Source organism: Lutra lutra, chromosome 10, assembly GCF_902655055.1.
Source record: "Lutra lutra chromosome 10, mLutLut1.2, whole genome shotgun sequence".
In the NCBI taxonomy this organism is placed as follows: domain Eukaryota; kingdom Metazoa; phylum Chordata; class Mammalia; order Carnivora; family Mustelidae; genus Lutra; species Lutra lutra.
This window is the reverse complement of record NC_062287.1, coordinates 21,062,520-21,077,898: the sequence shown is the minus strand read 5'-3', so window position 1 is coordinate 21,077,898 and position 15,379 is coordinate 21,062,520. Positions and strand designations below refer to the sequence as shown.

General features: G+C 40.6%; 1 protein-coding gene across 1 annotated transcript in view; it reads right to left on the bottom strand.

Annotated features, from left to right (window-relative positions):
* The window catches only part of CHEK1 (checkpoint kinase 1), a 28,927-nt gene extending 18,256 nt beyond the window's left edge, over positions 1–10,671 (bottom strand). The window contains exons 1-5 of the mRNA XM_047747356.1: positions 10,544–10,671; positions 9,732–9,816; positions 8,503–8,726; positions 7,012–7,076; positions 6,848–6,917 (exon numbers count right to left, since the gene is read on the bottom strand). Coding sequence (XP_047603312.1) covers positions 6,848–6,917; positions 7,012–7,076; positions 8,503–8,726; positions 9,732–9,796 — 424 coding nt within the window. The 5' untranslated portion in view covers positions 9,797–9,816; positions 10,544–10,671. The remainder of the gene's footprint in view (positions 1–6,847; positions 6,918–7,011; positions 7,077–8,502; positions 8,727–9,731; positions 9,817–10,543) is intronic.
* Positions 10,672–15,379: the final 4,708 nt, after the last annotated feature.

The window sequence follows — 15,379 nt, the reverse complement described above, 5'->3', positions numbered from 1 at the left end:
GATAAGAAAGTACAGTGACATGTCGTGAAAAATACTGCCAGAAACACTAAACCTTAGGGTTGGACAAGATCTTAAAAATACTTTGGTCCAGGGCACCTAGGTGGCTCAATGGGTTAAGCCTCTGCCTTCGGCTCAGGTCATGATCTCAGGGTCCTGGGATCGAGTCCCGCATCGGGCTCTCTGCTCAGCAGGGAGCCTGCTTCCTCCTCTCTCTCTCTCTGTCTGCCTCTCTGCCTACTTGTGATCTCTCTCTCTGTCAAATAAATAAATTAAAAAATCTTTAAAAAAAAAAAATTACCCTGAATATAAATGGACTAAATGCTCTAATCAAAAAACACGGGTGTTAGAATGGATAAAAAAGACAGAATGGACATGCTGCCTACAAGAGACTCATTTTAGACCTACAGACACCTGCAGATTGAAACTGAAGGGACAGAGGCACCTGGGTGGCTCAGTGGTTAAGCATCTGCCTTCTGCTCAGGTTATGATCCCAGAATCCTTGGATTGAGCCCTACATTGGCTCCCTGTTCAGCCGGAAGCATGCTTCTCCCTCTCCCTTTCCCCCTGCTTGTGTTCCCTCTCTGGCCGTGTCTCTCCCTGTCAAATAAATAAATAAAATCTTAGAAATAAAAAAGAAATTGAAGGGATAGAAAACCATTTATCATGTTAATGGAAGTCAAAAGAAAGGTGGAGTAGCAATACTTAGGTCAGACAAATGAGATTTTGTTTTATTTATTTTTGAAAGTAGGCTCCACACCCAGCCTGAAGACCAAAATGGGGCTTGAACTCACAGCCCTGAGATCAAAACCTGAGCTAAGATCAAGAGTCAGATGCTTAACCAACTGAGCCACCCAGGTGCCCTGAGCCAAATGAGATTTTAAGCCAAAGACTATAACAAGAGTTGAAGAAGGGCACTATATCATAATAAAGGGGTCTACCCAACAAGAGGACCTAACAAGTATAAACATTTATGCCCCCAACTTGAGAGTACTCAATATGTAAAACAATAACAAACATAAAGGAACTCATTGATAATAATACAGTAATATAGCAAGGGACTTTAACACTCCACTTACAGCAATGGCCAGATCATCTAAGCAGAAAATCAACAAGGAAACAATGGCTTTGAATGACACACTGGCCCAAATGGACTTAACAGATATATTCAGAACATTTCATCTTAAAGCAGCAGAATACACATTCCTTTCAAGGGCCTGGGACATTCTCCAGAACATACCACACACTGGGTCACAAATCAGGCCCAACAAATACAAAGAGACTGAGATCACACCGTGTATATTTTCTAACCACGAAACTTTGAAACCTGAAGTGAACCACAGAAAGAATTTGGAAAGACCACAAATACATGGAGATTAAAAAACACCCTACTAAAGAATGAATGGGTCAACCAGGAGATTAAAGAATAAAAAAACACATGGAAACAAATGATAATGAAAACACAAATAAGCCTTTGGGATGCAGCAAGAGCAGACTTAAGAGGGAAGTGTATAGCAATACAGGCCTACCTCAACAAGCAAGAAAAATCTCAAATAAGCAACCTAACCTTACACCTAAAGGAGCTGGAAAAAGAACAAATGAAGCCTAAAGGCAGCAAAAGAAAGGAAATAAAAAAGATTAGAGAAGAAATAAATGATACAGAAACAAACAAAAACACCCCAGCAGAACAGATCAATGAAAACAGGAGCTGGTTCTTCGAAAGAATAAAATTAATAAACTCCTAGCCAGACTTACCAAAAAGAAAAGAAAAGGATCTAAATAAATAATGAGAATGAGAGAAGAGAGAGTACAACCAACACCACAGAAATATCAATAATTAGAATACTATGAAAAATCATATGACAAGAAATTGGGAAATCTGGAAAAAATTGATAAATTCCTAGAAACATATAAACTACCAAACCTAAACTGAAAGAAATAGAAAACTTCCACCAATAACCAGCAAAGAAATTGAATCAATAACCAAAACTCTCCCAAAAAACAAAAGTCCAGGACCAGATGGCTTCCCAGGGGAATTCTACCAAATATTTAAAGGAGAGTTAATACTTATTCCGCTCAAACTGTTCCAAAAAATAGAAATGGAAGGAAAACTCCCAAACTCATTCTATGAGACCACCTTATTTTCATTCTAAAACCAGACAAAGACCCACTAAAAAAGAGAACTACAGGTCAATATCCCTGGTAAACATGAAGGCAAAAATTCCCAACAAAATACTAGCAAATCGAATCCAATAGTGTATTAAAAGAATCATTCACCCCAGTGAAGTGGAATTTGTTCCTGGGTTGCAAGGTTCAGTATTCATAAATCAATCAACATAATACACCACACTAAATAACCAGCATATGATCCTCACAACAGATGCAGAAAAAGCATGTGACAAAATTCAGCGTCCATTCTTGATAAAAATCCTCAACAAAGTAGGGATAGAGGGAACATACTGCAACATCATTAAAGCCATATTCAAAAGGCCATATTGAAAAAGCTAATATTATCCTCTGTGGGGAAAAACTGAGAGCTTTTCCTCTATAGTCAGGAACTACATCTACATCTATAGATGTAGATCTACAGACAGGGATGGCCACTCCCACTGTTATTTAACATAATATTGGAAATCCTAGCCTCAGCAATCAGACAACAAAAAGAAATAAAGGCATCCAAATTAGCAAGGAAGAAGTCAATCTTTCACTATTTGCACATGACATGATACTCTGTAGAAAACCTAAAAGATTCCACCAAAAAATTGCTAGAACTGTTAACACAAATTCAGTAAAGTTGCAGGATACAAAATCAATGTACGGAAATCTGTTGGATTTCTATACACCAATAAAGCAGCAACAGAAAGAGAAATCAAGGAATCGATTATACCAAAAACCGTGTAAGATACCTAGGAAGAAAACTAACCAAAGAGGCAAAAGATCTGTACTCTGAAAATTATAGAACACTTACGAAAGAAATTGAAGAGGACATAAAGAAATGTAAAAACATTCCATGTTCAGGATTGGAAGAACAAACATTGTTAAAATGTCTACACTCTCCAAAGCAATCTACACATTTAATGCAAACCCTATCAAAATACCACTAGAGGGGCGCCTGGGTGGCTCAGTGGGTTAAAGCCTCTGCCTTCAGCTCAGGTCATGATCTCAGGGTCCTGTGATAGAGCCCCACATCGGGCTCTCTGCTCTGCGAGGAGCCTGCTTCCCTCTCTCTCTGCCTGCCTCTCTGCCTACTTGTGATCTCTCTCTCGGGCGCTCCCAACTCGGGCGCTCAAATAAATAAATAAAATCTTAAAAAAAAACAAAAAACAAAAAAACAAAATACCACTAGAATTTTACACAAAGCTAGAATAAATAATCCTAAAATTTGTATGGAACCACAAAAGACCTGAATAGCCAAAGCTATCTTGAAAAAGAAAAGCAAAGCTGGAGGCATCACAATTCTGGACTTTAAGCTATATTACAAAGCTGTAATCAATAAGACAGTATGGTACGGCACAAAATCAGATACATAAAAACCAATGGAATAGAATAGAAAATTTAGAAATGGACCCACTACTATTGGGTCAACTATTCTTCAACAAGCAGGAAAGAATTTCCAATGGAAAAAAGACGGTCTCTTCAACAAAAACTGGACAGCAACATACAAAAGAATGAATCTAGGGGTGCCTGGGTAGCATTGTCCATTGCACATCGAACTCTTGGTTTTGGCTCAGGTCATGAGATCACTGCACTCAGCATGGAGTCTGCATGAGTTTCTCTCTTCCTCTTGTCTGCCTCTTCCCACCTCACACTCTCTCCTTCTCTTAAATTTAAAAAAAAAAAAAAAAAATGGGGGCACCTTGGTGGCTCAGTGGGTTAAGCCTCTGCCTTCGGCTCAGGTCGTAGTCCCAGGGTCCTGGGATCAAGCCCTGCAACAGGCTCTCTGCTCAGCAGGGAGCCTGCTTCCTCCTCTCCCTCTCTGCCTGCCTCTCTGCCTACTTGTAATCTCTGTCTGTCAAATAAATAAATAAATAAAATCTTTTAAAAAAAAAAATGAAAATAGGCTACTTTCTTACACTATACACAAAAATAAATTCAAAATAGCTGAAAGAACAGGGGCACCTGTAGGCTCAGTCAGTTAAGCGTCTACCTTCGGCTTAGGTCATGATCCCAGGGTCCTGGAATCGGGGCCCACATTAGGCTCTCTGCTCAACAGGGAGCCTGCCTCTCCCTCTCCCTCTGCCTAATGCTCCACCTGCTTGTGCTCACGTGCACTCTCTCTCTGTCAAATAAATAAATAAAATCTTTAAAAAAAAATTGATTAAAGACCTAAACAAGAGACAGGAAACCATCAAAATCCTAGAGAGGAATACGTGCAGCAACCTCTCTGACATTTGCAGTAGCAACTTCTTACTAGATACATCTCTGGAAGCAAGGAAAACAAAAGCAAAAATGAACTATTGGGATTTCATCAAGGCAAAAAGCTTCTTTACAGCAAAGGAAATGATCAACAAAACTAAATAAATAGCACCATTGGAATGGAAGAAGATATCTGGAAATGACATATCTGATAAAGGGTTAGTATCCAAGATCTATAAAGAAGTTATCAAACTCATCCCCCAATAAACAAATAATCCAGTTAAGAAATGGGCAGAAGATGTGAATAGACATTTTTCAAAGACATATAGATGGCTAACAGACATACAAAAAGATGCTCAACATCAGTGATCATCAGGGAAATAAATGCAAGTCAAAAGTATAATGAGGTATCACTTCACACCTGTCAACAACAAAGGAAACAACAGATGTTGGTAAGGATGCAGAGAAAGGGGAACCCCCTTGCACTGTTGGTGGGAATGTAAACTGACTGCAGCCACTCTGGAGAACAATATGAAGGCTCCCTAAAAAGTTAAAAATAGAACTGCCCTGCGGTGCCTCCCTGGTGCAGTTGGTTAAGCCTCCCACTCTCAATCAAGAGCCCACTCAGGTCATGACCTCAGGGTCCTGAGATCAAGCCCCAACTCGGGCGCTACCCTCTGCATGGAGTTGGCTTGCCTCTCCTCCATCGCACACCCACACACTCTCGCTCTCTCTCTGATAAATACATAAATAAATAAAATATTTAAAAAAAAAGAACAGGGGCGCCTGGGCAACTCAGTGTGTTAAGCCTCTGCCTTCGGCTCAGGTCATGGTCCCAGGGTCCTGGGATCAAGTCCTGCATCGGGCTTTCTGCTAAGCAGGGAGCCTGCTTCCTCCTCTCTCTCTGCCTGCCTCTCTGCCTACTTGTGATCTCACTCTGTCAAATAAATAAATAAAATCTTAAAAAAAATAAAATAAAATAAAAATAAGAAATAATTTAAAAATTTAAAGAAAGAATAAAAACAGAACTACCCTATGACCCAGCAACTACACTACTAGGTATTTACCAAAGGATACAAAAATACCAATTTGAAAGGACACATGCACCCTGATGTTGATAGCAGCATTATCAGCAATAGCCAAATTACATAAAGATCCCAAGTGTCCACCAACTGATGAGTGGATAAAGAAGCTGTACATATATATATGAATATTACTCAGCCATAAAAAAGAATGGAATCTTGCCATTTGCAATGACATGGATAGAGTTAATGACTTAGCTCTGCTTAGTGACTTAGTGACTTAGCTAAGTGAAATAAGTCAGTCAGAGACAAATACCATATGATTTCACTCATATGTGGAATTTAAGAAATGAAACAGATGAACATGGGGGTGGGGAGAGAGGCAAAACTTAAAACAGAATCTTACCTATAGAGAACAAACTGAGATTTGCTGGAGGGGAGGTGGGCAGGCGGATGGGTATTAAGGACGGCACTTGTGATGAGCACTGGGTGTTATATGTAAGTGACGAATCACTAAATTCTATTCCTGAAACTATTATCACTCTATATGTTAACTAACTGGAATTTTTTTTTTTTTTTTTGACAGACAGATCACAAGTAGGCAGAGAGGCAGGCAGAGAGAGAGGAGGAAGAGGCAGGCTCCCTGCTGAGCAGAGAGCCCGAATGCGGGACTCGATCCCAGGACCCTGGGATCATGACCTGAGCCGAAGGCAGAGGCTTTAACCACTGAGCCACCCAGGCGCCCCAACTAACTGGAATTTAAAGAAAAACTTGAAACGAACAAACTAAATAAATAAAAAGAACAACAGGTTAAGGCTAAAAGTCCAGGGTATTCCAACGGAAACTTTCCTTTATTAATTCATTGAAAAGCTGTTTAAGAGTACTCATACAGGGGCGCCTCTCGGAGTCCTGGGATCGGGCCCCGCATCGGGCTCTCTGCTCTCTCAGGGAGCCTGCTTCCTCCTCTCTCTCTCTGCCTGCCTCTGTGCCTGCTTGTGATCTCTCTGTCAAAAAAAAAAAAAAAGAGTATTCGTACAGCTATTCATTTAATGAGCTACCCTTACATCTAGGTTAGATTTCTCTATCTCATCCATAACTATATTAGGAAGTCCTTGTGAAATCGAAATATACTGAGTTTCTCAAACTTCCTCGACTTTTCAGATTTTCTGCCCTAAAATTTCAAAAATGCAAAAGCTTCAAACCTGCCTTATGTGGATTAAAATAATTTAGGCAGGGACGTCTGGATGGCTCAGTCAGTTAAGCAGCTGCCTTCGGCTCAGGTCATGATCCCAAGCTCCTGGAATCGAGTTCCACAGGGGGCTCCTTGCTCAGCAGGGAGCCTGGTTCTCTCTTTGCCTGCTGCTTTCCCTGCTTGTATTCTCTCTCTGGCAGGTAAATAAATAAAATCTTTTTCAAAAAATTTAAAATAAAATAAAACAATTTAGGCAGCAGTGACAAAAAGCTGAACTTACCCCTTTCATCCAATAGGAGATTTTCTGGCTTAATATCCCTGTGAGTTATCCCAATACCATGCAGATAAACCTAAAAGAGAAACAGAAGGAAGCACACCAAAATTTGGTAACTTACTTCGTTCATGATAATTTTAAGCAAAAGGAAAAGAGACAACTATACCTACCACCCCCGCCATGAGTTGATGGAAGAACCTCTGAGCATCTTGTTCAGGCATGCCTATGTCTGGCTCTATCAGAATTAATTATGAAAGTTAGTTTGTCAGGTAAACACAATCAGGCAAACACAGAGTCTCCTAATTCTAAGGTTAGACTTTTGTGATGGTACTCTGGCAAACAGAATCTTACAGTAATAATTAAAAGACTGTGGTGTCCACTGACTCATACAATACTTAGTAACTCACATTTCCTCATCTGTTATGTGGCAAAAATAAATTAACATCACAGGAAAGTTACAAAGAAAACAACAAACTGCTACCCAAATTAAGAATGGAAGCCATACCTTGAAAGCCTCTGCTTATCTTACACTAACCATCATTTATTTGGTATCTTTCATTCTCCCCTAATTTCTTCTAAATGCTATAAAAATATTTTCCCCCGGGGGCACCTGGGTGGCTCAGTGGGTTGAAGCCTCTGCCTTCGGCTGGGGTCATGGTCCCAGGGTCCTGGGATCGAGCCCCGCATCGGGCTCTCTGCTTAGCGGGGAGCCTGCTTCCTCCTCTCTCTCTCTCTGCCTGCCTCTCTGCCTACTTGTGATCTCTGTCTGTCAAATAAATAAATAAAATCTTTAAAAAATATATATATATATTTTCCCCGCCCCTGAAATGTAATTGCCAAAGTGTTAGCCTGGACAAATATAAACTAATTTCACCAAATATTTAACAACAAAATGAAATTTCATACACTCACTCGTGCTACAAAGCCATGAATGCCTGCAAAATTCTTTCAGGAAATACAGTTTGATTAAGAAATGTCCTACTGTCAGTTGTCTTTTTATATTTTCATCTCCCTCTTTACCTCTTGATTTCTTTTACACTGAACTCTCTCCTGAGATACATACTGGAGAGTCTAATAATCAGTTTTTAAATATGAACACAATAGCTTTAAATAATAAATTTAGATCCACATAATATTAATCTTATGTACTTCTCAGTGTTCTGCAATATCAAGCCTTCAAATTTACATAGAACACTGAAGTAACAAGTACAGAATTTACTAAATATAGGCAAAGCAATCCTAGAAAATTCTCAAGTTAATTTCACTTAAATAAATGAATATAACAACATGCTATTATTTTGGTTCTGTAAATGTATATGATATCGTGTAACTGGAATGTCTACAAAGAAGAATCGCTGCATACGTAAATAATACGTTGCACTAATGATACTTCACCGTGAGATTAGTTTATCATTCTTAAACTCTACAAAATAGCAATTCTAATCAAAATCACATACACAATTTAGGGGAAAAGTTTTCCTTGATGATTCCATATATGCTTTAATGTGTTAATATAACTTGCAAAAAACAAGAAAACTTACTCCAATTTCACTGTTGCATAAGCAGTTCTGAATGGACAATGACCAAATTGCACTCAAAATGAAAAAACAAACTTAGAAACTTATTTAGTAAAAATAGTTATTATAAACTTATTTCCCTACCTATTCTGTCAAAAAGTTCTCCTCCACTACAGTACTCCAGAAATAGATACTGGATATTGCCTTCTCTCCTGTGACCATAAAATTTCACCACATTCTCATGATTTAGCATTTTATTGATACAGATCTCTTTCTTAATATTTTCTGGACAGTCTACGGCACGCTTCATGTCTACAATCTTGACTGCAACTGCTTCTTCAGTTCTTCTATTCACAGCAAGTTGAACCCTCAAAAGGAAAAGGAAGACATTTGAATTCTATTTCTTTGAAAACTTCAAAAGATTAAATATGAATCAACAATTTTATCTTCATTACTTTCTCTACTCAGTAGAAACCAAGAAAATGGTTTCTGCCATGTTCTCAACAGAAACTACTCCTTTCTGAAATGTGACGTATGATGACTAATATTCTAAAGAAGTCATTATGTTGTACATCCAAAGGTTATTTAATACATACTTGAAAAACAGGGCACCAGGGTGGCTCAGTTAGGTGGCTGCCTTTAGCTCAGGTCATGATCCCAGAGTCCTGGGATCAAGCCCCACATCAGGCTCCTTGCTTGGCAGGGAGCCTGCTTCTCCCTCTCCCTCTGCCTGCCTGCCTGCAGCTCCCCCTGCTTGTGCTCTCTCTGACTCTCTCTGTCGAATAAATAAATAATTTTTAAAAAGAAAAAATAAACTAAAATGGAGTAACAGTAATTCCATGCCACATCACGTATACACATGCTCTATTCATTTAATTTTAATAACACTACCTAATATTTATTAACCTCATACTATATATGTCTGTGGTAACTGTTCTAAAGGGTAGATACTGTTACTTTCATCTTAGAGCTGAGGAAAACAGAGACACACCTTTAAGAAGTTTGCCTAAGAACACAAACCAGTGTGTTAGTATGTGATGAATGAAGATTTGAAACCGGGCAGTCTGACTCCAGAGTCTGTTCATTTGCTCATTTAACCACTATGCTTAAACCCCAGGAAGGAATATGTGGGGGGAGAGAGTGACTTCACAGGTCTCTTTCAGCTCTTTACAGAGAAAATGTTTTTTTAAAAAGGTGTGGGGGATTAATTCTTACAAAAGGTAGTAGGGCTCTAAGACTTCAAACGCCAAGATCTGTTCTCTAAGATGCCACGGTGTTAGAATAAACCATTCCAGAACAACGAGTATGTTCTCGAGACAACAGGGAGAAAACTAAAGCAAGTGTGAAGGCAGGGAGAAAGGACTCGAACTCACTCTCCATAGGCACCTTCTCCCAGGGTTTGCACCAAGTCCCAGTCTTCCACAAAGGGCACTGCCATGACTCCACCACGGATCACGGCTGTCAAAGGCAGGAACCCAGAAAAGACGTGGATGAGGATAAGCTTCAACCACCTGCCATGACTCCTCAATATAACAGTTTGGTTTCCCCTTACACCTCGCCAGTATTTTATCCAAGGCTTTAAACCGCGAGCAAGTATTCTAAATTCTGGCATTCTGTGGTGGAAATCACCATCCCCATTCCCACGCAGAACCAAGCAGAAACTGCCTTCCTCAGACCTCTGAGAAAAAGCAGCGGCTCTGTTGAGGAGTCGGGGACACAAACGCTTTGAGGGGAATGACTGGGGACGGGCAGAGGGTGAGACGGGTGAGGGGCCGCGAGCTAGTGGAGACCGACAGAGTGTAACTCCGACGCCTGCAGCCCCTCCTCCCCCGGTGCTCAGCTCCAATTCCCACCCTCCACACCGCCCCAAAGGCCGGGAGGAGCCTGGGGCGGGGCCAAACTGCCCCAAGAAGCGGAAGGAAGGGCTGGCAGGCACTCGAGGCCGCCGGCGCCCAAACCTCCGGGGTCTCAAGCCCACAGAGGGGTAGTCTCTCCAATCCCCAAACAACGGGACTCCCCTGGTCCCACACCTTTCCACCCTCCGAAACCGCCCCTCAGCGCGAGTCTCTCCGATCCCCTTCGCTAGTCACCGATAACTTTCTCTCGCCATGCCCCTCCCAACTAATGTAGACCCCGAACTCCTTCTACAGGCTCCTTTCCCACCCTACCGGCCGCCCCTCCTCACCAGGTCGTCCTTTGGCCGCCACCACAGGAATCCAAATGCTCCGCTTTTCCCGCCAAAACTCTGCCGGCGTCACGCTGTCGCAAACGCGCGCACCCCTGCCGTAAAGGAGGAGAGCGCGTGTCCCTTCGTCCCGCAGCTTTAAAGGGTGGCCATAATGGGCTTCCGGCGTTGGGAGGTTGCCAGCGATGCGTAAGCCGGGCAGCCCGGGCTTAGTTTGGAATCGAGGGAAGATCCAGGCTGGAGAGGTTTAAGAACCGTCCAGCGCATCAGCGCGAAGGATCTATGTGCCCAAACGCTAGCAGGTGTCTGGTGCGTGGGCCGCTGCCGGGGGGGGGGGGGGGGGGGGGGGGGCTCGCGCTCCTGGGCGGAGTCGAAGCCCCCTCGGACGCCCGCAAAGTGGGCTGCGGAGTCCTCGAATGCCCTCCCCGCTACTCTGGACCTGCACAGCCCCCTGCCCTTTGCCTAGCGGCCGGGCAGCATTGTGCGAATCGTACTCAGACGTGCTGCTTCTGAAACTTTAAAATGCGGTACGGCTCAGGCTAGAGCTAAAAAGTAGACCAGCTGTTCCGGACCGATCCTGTGAAAAATGTTAACTTTATGGCGGGAGCGAGAAGCACCCAAAAAAGACTGGCTGCGCTGCAGTGTGGGTGGAAGACATCCAGCTGAAGCAGGCTACTCTTTTCGTAGCGTGAGGGCGTGTCAGGATAACTAGTTTTGCTTTGTTTCCGGGCTCCTAGACCATAACTTACCCCAAGCTTTTTGTGGGAACAGCATCGCCATACCTGCTTTCCTTATTCTTAGTATAAGGACAGGTGGAGGCAGAGGACTGTTTGCCTCATTTTACGATGCAGATTTTAAACGCAGAGTAACCAGTTTAAATGGGAAAGAAAATTCTGGGCAAAGGGACTTGGCTACGAACAAAACAATGTGGAAAACCTAGGTATCCTCCCCACCCTTGACAGTAAACTAGACTGGGAACTCAAGGTGCAGGCAAGATCATCTCCATTAAATTCTCCGGTTCTTAAAATTGGGCCACTTCCTTGAGTATAAAGCTCTTGATTGTGATACTAGTAATAGAATAAAATGATTGTACATGTTACCAAAAAAGCACACATTTGTTTTGAAGCAAAGTCAGGGACAAAAAAAAGCAAGGCCAGAGCTCTTCAGAGTGCTTACTAGAAAGGTTTTTAACCATGATGTCAACACTAGGCTTCATGTAATAAAGTAAGTTTTCCAGGTCATTTACTGTTTTCTCTCATTTTCACACTGTGTGCTACAAAAATACAAAGTAAGGAAGAGGAGGACCTGCACAGTTCCTGTGTCTGAGTAGAATGAAGGTATCTAGCCTGAAAAAAGAATAATGTATACAGATTTCGGGCAGAACACCAATAAAAAGATAGCATGTGAGAGAATCAGTGCACACAGTAGCCTCTCTTCCCTTCTCAAACCTTACTAGAGAACAGTAAATATTTAAAAAGCAATTTAATAATAAAAATAGTAAATCTGTAAAAGGCAATAACCCACAGAATGGAGTATGAAAAAAATTTTGGAAATTGAGAAGTTTCAGATGAATGATAACTTAAAAGATGAATCTTAAAGCCAGCAATAGGAAAGGAAAGCAACTTGATTTACATCACAGAACTCCCAAAAGGCTCAGGTTGGATTAGTGACTCTAGGTAACTGAATGGGGAGGTGAAGGTGGGGCTAAAAAGAGGATAGGTTCAAAGACTATGTAAGAAGTCTACAGTAAGGAACCTGGGAACCTCTCCCTCCTTTGTGCACCCAAGGAACTGCTCTTCCCCAAAGCTGGTGTAAGACTTGAGAGGGTAAACCCTATCTTAACTGGAGAGCATCAGGCATAGTTAAAGGCTTAATTACCCTACTGAAAACAAAGGTATTATGTACTGAAGGCTGAACCACAAAGCCTTCTTGCCCCACCATACTCCCGGAAACCTAACAGCTGGGCGTATATCCCTAAGAGGATATACAAGTCTTCTTGAGGAAATCTTACCTATATAAAAGATCTAAAAAATACCAATATCAGGGATTCCCTATGTAAGTAATTATATAACAACAGAAATATATTCCTATGTAACAATATGAAACTCAGCCAGATCACAGGGGAGAGGCCCACGTTTAGTGAGCACCACCCCAAACAGAACTTCCAATCCACTTTTTGGGTCCCACTATCTAAGAAGAGCAGACAACCAAAAATTTGAAAAGGTCTTTAATATGATAGATATTAAAACAAAGGAATTTTTTTAAAAAGCTTTTGGACATAAAAAAGTGACAGCAAAGAAAAAAAAAAAAAAAGTGACAGCAGAAAAAAAAGGAAACTAAATAGGTTAGAAAAAAGTTTAGAAAATATCCCAGAAGGAAGGATAAAGGTGGAAAACAGAAGAGTAAATATAGACTATCAGGAGACTAACCCAGTAAGTCCAACATCCAAGTAACTTAATTTTCAGAAGGAGAAGTTGCGGGAATACACAATTAAGAAAATTTCCCAGAACTGAAGAACTTGATTTGCCATAATTTAAAGTACCCAGCACAATGGATGACCCATTCCCAAGTGCATCATTGGTAAAATTTCAAAACATTACATAGAGAGGATCTTAACAGGTCTGGGGTGGGAGTTAGAGGAATGTACACATAAAAAAAAATTTAAGAATCAGAATAGCACTGCAGGGGTGCCAGGGTGGCTTAGTTGGTCTGCCTTTAGCTCAGGTCATGATCCCAGGGTCCTGGGATAGAGCCTCGTATCAGGCTCCCTGCTCAGTTGGGAGCCTGCTTTTCCCTATCCCTGTCCCCTGGCTCCATGGCTCCATGCTTTCGCTCTCTATCTCAAATAAATAAATATTTTTTAAAAGAAACAAAGAATAGCACTGCAATTCTCAACAACATTTAGAAGACAGAAAACAAGGGACCAGTATCTTTAATTCTAAGAAAAAGTTATTCCCAACCTGGAACTCTGTATATAGCTAACCTATCAACTGAGTATGACAAGAGATATGCAAGATCTCAAGAAATTGATCTCCCACATGTTTTTTCCTCAGGAAGGTAGGTAGAGATGATTAAGAACGAAGTTAGAAGATTAACACAATATGACAGTGAAAGGATACACCAACCCAACAGGTTAGGTAGCAAATCTAGAATGTAAACCAGTCCAGACTGGAACATATCAAAACAGAAGACCCTCTAAGAATGAACACCTAACAAGTCTGAACACATTGAAAGGATGATGTACAAATGAAGGAGAGTTTGGGGAGAAATGAGCATCAAGTACAAAACACAAATGAAAAAAAAAAAACCCTCCCCCAAAAACTAATGCCTGAAAAAAAAAAAAAAAGGAAAAACCACATGGCCTAGTTGTGGAAAACCATAAAGTAAGAAATACTGATCTAATCTAAATCGTAACCGTGATAGAAGTGTAAGATGGTAAGAATGTGTGTGTCCACAGGAATCACAGACTGGTCAAAGAGTGACACCCTCAGTTTTCACACCATCAGATGGTACCTAAAACTGAAAAACCAACACATAGCAAAATAAAGCAAGTTATTTAATGATATGGAGGTAAGTAATATGAAAATCAGCAGAGTTGAAAGTGGTTGTCTCTGGGCGGGGTGGAAAAGTGTTGCTTTTTTAGAACTATGTGATTTTTCTTACACTAAGTGCACTAGAACAGTGAAAGTAAAAAGTAAATTTTTAAAAACCATAGCTTCATGTAACCTAAAAGGCAACAATATTAAGATCATAAGACTAACAACTGTAGTGATTATCCCATATATGCTTCGGAGGAGATCACTTAACAGTTTTTACCTGGTATTGCTCATATTGGTTAAAACAAAACAAGCTCAGAATAACCTCTTCCACTAGGGAGAAACTCTATATATAAAACAAGTAATATATTTATGTATAGTAAATTAAATCTTAACACCAATCTAAATCTCACCCACAGGTCAAACACTTAGTATATAAATTGATTTGGAAGCTTAAGTTTCCTGGCTATACAAGAATACCTGAGCATACCCTTTAGGGGCACCATTATGACTTATCTAAAAGTCATGTAATTGCTCCTGTTTTTTTAAAACAGGTAACACTCAATAGTTACCTTATATTTTTAATAACTTAGGGTTTATATACATCATTGATACATGTCTTATATTGTAAAATACATACAATGTCCTGCTGTACTGAATATAAGGCTATTTGTCCGGACACTGAATATTGATGGAACTACTGTGCTTTGAGTTAAAATGTTTTTAAGTTTCTCTTCTCCTTTACTGAAGTAAGGCTAGCACTATCTCCAGGTACTTGGTATTAGCAATTCCTCCCCTTAATCTATAGCTTATTTGCAAGAGCTTCAAAACCAGATCATTGAATTTATTAGCGGTATACGATAACAACATGGGCCACATATTTAGATGAGACTAAGAGAGAAGCTCACCTTTAAATAATCACAAGAGTTTTAGCATATAAGCTAAAGGAAATGAACAAAGAGGCGTTTACTGTATCGTGGATAAGAGTACTGAAAAGCTGGATTTCAAATAGAAATGTATGATTATATTTCAGCTGATTCAAAAGCACCTGACCATCAAATTCTATACATAATACTGGAGGCATTTCATCTTCTCTATGAGAACAATTTCACTGTCTGCCTTGAGTCTTCAAAACACCAAGTGATTGAGTCTCACTTATTTTATCCTTGTTCAAAAACAAAACAAAAACAAAAAAAAACCTAGCCAGTCCCAAAGAATACTAGTGAGAACAGGTGTGGCTAGCCACCTTCTGTCCCTCATAAAAGCAAAGAGCCTCTAAGGACAAGAGATGTTCAAACAA